The sequence below is a fragment of the Pipistrellus hanaki genome (genome assembly GCF_964339955.1).
Source record: "Pipistrellus hanaki genome assembly, chromosome: 7".
In the NCBI taxonomy this organism is placed as follows: domain Eukaryota; kingdom Metazoa; phylum Chordata; class Mammalia; order Chiroptera; family Vespertilionidae; genus Pipistrellus; species Pipistrellus hanaki.
In genome coordinates, this window is record NC_140509.1 from 23,436,257 (window position 1) to 23,442,256 (window position 6,000).

At 37.0% G+C, this 6,000-nt stretch overlaps 1 protein-coding gene across 4 annotated transcripts in view; it reads left to right on the plus strand.

Moving 5' to 3' along the window:
* The window catches only part of PRIM2 (DNA primase subunit 2), a 271,748-nt gene extending 267,262 nt beyond the window's left edge, over positions 1-4,486 (plus strand). For all 4 annotated transcript variants that reach the window (XM_084889130.1, XM_084889131.1, XM_084889129.1 and 1 more), the window contains exon 14: positions 3,889-4,486. In XM_084889130.1, the coding sequence (XP_084745256.1) occupies positions 3,889-4,113 (225 nt within the window). In that variant the 3' untranslated portion in view covers positions 4,114-4,486. The remainder of the gene's footprint in view (positions 1-3,888) is intronic.
* Positions 4,487-6,000: the final 1,514 nt, after the last annotated feature.

Consider the following 6,000-nt stretch of genomic DNA (forward strand, 5'->3'; position numbering starts at 1 on the left):
AAACAGAGTATTTTTGTTTTGTTTTCAATGAAGAGTAAAGGAAACATCTATTGACTCATAAAAAGTGAAATTGTGGTAACTTCCTTTATTCTTTTTTCTAATGTGATTTAGATTAAAATCTGTTTCATTCTGTTTGGTTTATGCTCCTCACCTTCCATCCCCAAAAAAGTCTTTATTTTCCTGAGCAAGATGAAAGGAAATTGTCAACCATACATAATAGGTCTTCACATAATGTTATCAATAGGTTCTGTGACTTTAAACAAAACACCCTATAAATTTAAGTGAAACCAATTTTATCACAGTCTACTTATAAACACGAGTTAGGTTCCTATGGATCTCAGCAGTGTTATAATGAAATGACTTGAGGACTGCTGTACACTTCAGCCAAAAGTAAAAGTCAAAGAAACACTCAAAAGACAAAAAAACAAAACAAAAACCAACCTAGATGAAAATACAATGCAGTAAACAGAAGGAAACGCTTCATAATTTCACCCTTTGCACTCCGCTGTCCCCTCTCAGGGGACATCGGAATTCTAGCATATCACTGGGATGTCCCCTCTCAGGGGACATTGCAGTTTATTAGTGATTACGGGGAATTGAGTTATTTCAACGCAACTTTTTGAGACATGCATGTTTCCCTGAAGTTTTATCTTGAAATGGCACAAGAAATTAAATCAAAATATCGTAAAATTACTAAGATATATACAAGAAATGTCAGCGGGTTTTGTGTCGGACGAGAACGTGAGATGCGTGCTCACGACGGTCCGAGCACTTCGCGACGCCACTTGAAAAGAGCGATAAGGGGAGTTAGAAGAAAGGTCGGTTTTCGAACATAGTGCGCACTGTATAGTGAGATATATAATTACAAATAAACAAGTCTACATCTGGAGGAAAAGATTTTCAAAGCTGAACTCATTTTGGTTTGAAGCTTCGAGCAGTGCACATAGATCTAATGAGTGAGAAAATCGGAAAAGTGATTCTTTTCTTAATAAATTGTTTGGTGAAAGCTATTTTGGTAAATATCTTGTCAGTTAGTAATAACAATTAGAAACTTATCATACTGTACAAAATTATAAACAATAAAATTGTTTTTTTGCACATATACATTCCTCGATGTCACCCAATTCATATAAGTCCAATATCATTACAATACGTTATTTGGTTCCAAAATTATACTAAATAATACGAGGGTCTGTAAATTCATGTTTCTGCCGCAAAGTAGCGTCGAGAGTAGCTGGTAGCCAGTGTCCAGAATGGTTCGGACTGCAAAGGGTTCATTATGCTATCAAGCAACTTCAGTAAAGTGAATTTATTAACAAAATGAATTAAGAAAGGGCAATTGTAAACCTGAGAAAACTGAAAAACATAACATTACACAGAAACATGGGACAGGTCCTCATTTCAAGACCCTTGGCACCGTTTTAATTGGTTAGTAAGGATATTAATGAAAATTGCAATTCAGAAAAAATAAGTACATTCCTTAAACATCATATTTTAAAGTATTGAAATATCATTTACTTGCTAATCTTTTGATGTAAGGGCAAGGCTTTTGTTGAGTATAGTTTTGGGATTAGTATTACAAGACCTTGTTTCTACTTATTGACCCACCTGTTAAGAGGGTTCATTCTGGATCGTGACAGCAAGTCCTTCAACCCCCCACTAACCCATTTTAACCTACCATAAGATTACCCATAGCTCTAATCACATTATGTCCCTTCTTACAGATTTTAAATAAGTCCCTGTTGCCTACAGAATTAGGTCTGGACTACTTAGCCTGGTTTTCAAGGCTCTCCAAAGTCTGGCCCCAGCCTGTCTTTCCAGCCTAATTTGCCATTACTCCCTTTTATATGCCTTTCACACCAGGCCACCTGAACTACTTCCTTTCCTGGGATGTCGCCTCTTTACCTTGCTCATGTGGTCCTGCTGCTTACATTGCGCTTGACTTCATTTTCAGCTTTTTACTTTCTCCATCTTTCCAGACTCAACTCATATACCACTTCCTTCACAAAGCCTTCCTTGATCTCCCCAGCCAGAATTTCTCTCTCATGTGGAGTATGATAGGCCTTCATCTGTGACCCCTATCACTTCATTCTTGGTAGAGGTTTTCAAATATATGACTTACTAGGCTGGAAATTCTTTAGAGTTAGTCTTAGTCAAATACATTTCTTTATTTTTTCCTGAGATACATTTTTATATGCTGAAAACTACTATACTAGCTCATAACATGAACTTACACATATTAAGTCTTCAATCAATATGTCAAATGCATGACTGGCATACACTGGTTAGTTCTGGGCCCGACTTACTAAATATTTATTAGACGTCTACTGTATACAAATCACTTCAGTATGAAGAGAGACATAAAAAGGTTGATAAATATAAGATAGATGACCAAAAGAAGTATAATTTCTCAGTTTATAAAAAATAAATGAAAATACCCCTTAACCAACAAAAATCAGCAAAATAACTTGAGCAAAATGGTATTCTTTTTGTTGTCAACTCCAACTGCAGAAGGCAAGGAAGGGCAGGGATTTGAATTAGGCTGTATTATGAGTGATCAGCTCAGTCTGATCCACTGGTTAAACGTGAAGAAAAAAAATCATGAAGGAGGTTCACACTCAGGAGAAAATTCATTGTACATGTTATCTGGCTTCTATGGCACCCCCCTCCCTCAACATCAAACATTAGGAGTTAGTAAATGTTTATAAGTTTTAGAATGAATACAATATAAAAATATTGACGTCGGCACAAGAACAAGGCAGCTGCACATTGAGCATGAACTCTGCCGATTGATATCCCATCTCTGGCCCTGTCATTGTGTGTTGTTGGGCAAGTTCCTTAATCTCTCCCTTTCACAGATGCCTCATCTGAAGAACTAGGAAATATTGATAACCTACCTTCCGAGGGCTCCTGTGGAAGTTAACTGTATATACATACATACATACATACATACATATGTGTGTGTGTATGCGTGCGCGCACACACACGAGCGCATGCACACAGATGAGTGTGTGTTTATGCCACTTAGAATGTCTTGCATCATAATAGTCATTAAATAATAATTATCTATTAAAATATATTTTGTTCACCATTAGTAAATTTTAGAATAAAAATGTAGGGGAAGTAGTGTTTACTGAATCTTCGATTAAAGTATTGCTAACCTCTCAAAGGCTCACTGAGTAGGTCTTTAGTAAACACAGAGTAATGGGTAATTAGAAATGATATTCATAATTTAATCTCAAGTTGAGCGATAGTATTTGAAAAAAGAAATAGCATAAAACAGTGAACCTGGTCACGTTTTCATTAAGCCACAATGATATTATGAAAAGATTTTCTATACAAAGAAAGAGCAGAGAAAGGCCAAGATTGGCATGAAAAAAATAACATTAAATTAGGTTGCTTTTTCAGAATTTGTATTATACTAAATGGGATAACCTATGCCAGATTTATAAATCAGCTCTAACATATGAATGGTATTGAGGACCATGTCTGTACTCATTTCCTCTGATTCTGGAATGTTTAAAGACCATTCTTCCTTTTTTAACAACAAATATTTATTGACTGACAGTGTGCCAGGCATTTTGCTTGCAACTGCCTTTCAGCCACCCAAGATGTTGAGTAGGAGTTGGATACGGGACTGGACGGATAGGGAGCTGGAGCCAAGTGTTGGCTGTAAGTGTAAATGCAGGAGTCATTGTTGAGGCAGTGGTTGAAGCTGCCTCTGAATGAGATGTAAGTAGCAGATTGAATGTTATGAATGGGAACTACTAGGATCCATGTTTCAGGTATTAAATAGATTTTTGAATGAGATCTGGGACAGTGTGTGAAGCCCTTTTATTTATACTTTAGCTACGTATTAATGTTATATACATTTACTTCCCTGTACAGGTGGATGATTGTGGCTTTTCATTGAATCATCCTAATCAATTCTTTGTGGAGAGCCAAAGGATTCTAAATGGTGGTAAAGATATGAAGAAGGAACCCATCCAACCAGAGACTCCTCAGCCCAAACCAAGTGTCCAGAAAACCAAGGATGCCTCCTCTGCTCTGGCCTCTCTCAACTCCTCTGTGGAAATGGATATGGAGGGACTGGAAGATTACTTCAGTGATTGATTCTTAGGCAGTCCGTGACCCTTTTTTCCTCACTAGCTTTCATATCCTACATTTCTTTTTTAACCTTTTGTTTAACTTTTCCCTCCACCCACCCTACTCCAATCCATCTATGTCTCAAGCAGGTTTGCAGGTAAAAATAAAGATCTCCACCATATTTTGCTTTAACAGCAGGGAAGAGAAATAATTCTTCTTGAAATCTAACACTTTAATAGTGTGATGTAAGTCCTGTTTTAGGAGATAAAACATCTTTGTGTACTGGTTACAGTCCCTTAGAAACAATACAACTAAAAACAACTTATTTTAACCTTCATTATAATTTTGAGCTAAACCTTTTTTTTTTTTTTGGATTTTTGTTAATAAATATCAATGTGTACATGAGCGTGTCTGTGTATAATTGCAAGAGTCATATTATGTAATAACAGATTAGACATTGCCTTCATTCTTAAAGTGTTATTTTGGGATATCCAACACGATCGATAACCAATGAAGATTTTAAACTTTTTCTTGAATTGGCCTTTTGTGGTAATTCTACACCAGCATGGAGAACTTTTGTCCCGTGAGTGCAGTAAACTCTATTGAAATGAATTGTGATTCAGGAATTAAGAGAACCAGACTTTGTAGTCAGCTATATAATTAACAAATAGAAGTGTTCTGTTATGTAAAATGATGGTAACTCCTCATTTCCCATTCATTCTGGGGCTGAGTTCAGAAAGAACAGATAATTATTAAAACAAGAGGTTGTAAGGAAAGTCTGAAGTGTTTCTTCATCGCACCCTCCAACTTCCACACCTTATTGCTTCTGTGGATGCTATGAGTTGCCAAATAGGTTTAGTAAATTTATTAAGCTCAGTAATGACTATTCTGCCAGCACTGGGGTTGAGATCACATATAGAGTCATGACCTGCTCTCTGCCTATGGGAAGCAGGCCCTGCACTTTATGCAGAGCAGTGCCTTGTGGGAGGCCCTTAACTAACACATTTCCTCCCTGTGGTCTCTGCTCACTCAGAGATTGTGGCTCTAAGAAGAGGGACCCAGGTTGAAATGTACTCTTTCCTCACCTATTGCCTTAGATTATGTAAAAATATGTCTATTTCAGTCCCTTTTTCCTGGTGAAGAAAGGTACTTTTATCTTCTTGAATCAGATACTAACTACATGGAAAAGAGAACACTAACTCAAAAAACTGGACTGTGAGAAGCACTTTTTAAATCCCTTGGAAAATGGCAGAAACATGAAAAGGATTGAAAAAGGATCAGATGTCGGAACCTAAGCATGTCAGCTGATCAGGTTTGTATTTTAAGCTGCTGAGCAAAGATGTCTTGGAATAGTCTGTCATGTATAATTTAACGAGATACCATCTGAACCTTTACTTGTCTTTGTGAATTATTATTACCTAGTTCAGAAAACAGTATTATTCCATTACAAATTACCCCTATAAATTCCTCCCTTCAGAAACCATCTGCTATTCTTTTTATCATTTATAGTTCTCACCAGGAATCTGATGATTGCCTACCACTTTATCCATGAACTGCAGAATCAGGAGTCCTTTTTTGTTTTGTTTTTTAAATGTTAACAAGAAGTGCTGCACAGGGCTGTTTTAACCACAGATTTAAGTTAGCTTTAGAAAGCCGGGCACAGAATCTATGTAGGTCTCTGTTGTGTTAAAAAGAGGGGAAATATTAGAAGCAGTCTCGCTGCTGTAGTTCAATGGGAAATCTTATGACAGGATATTTCATATCTGGCAACATTTTGCAAGGCTATCTTTTCCCACTGCCTCACGTTCACCTTTCCTTATGAAGCCTGAGCTCCCACCTGCCAAAGGACACAGCCATTAACAGCACAGTGTGTGTGCGTTAGCCGACTCATTTCATACTGGCAGTCCCAAGAAT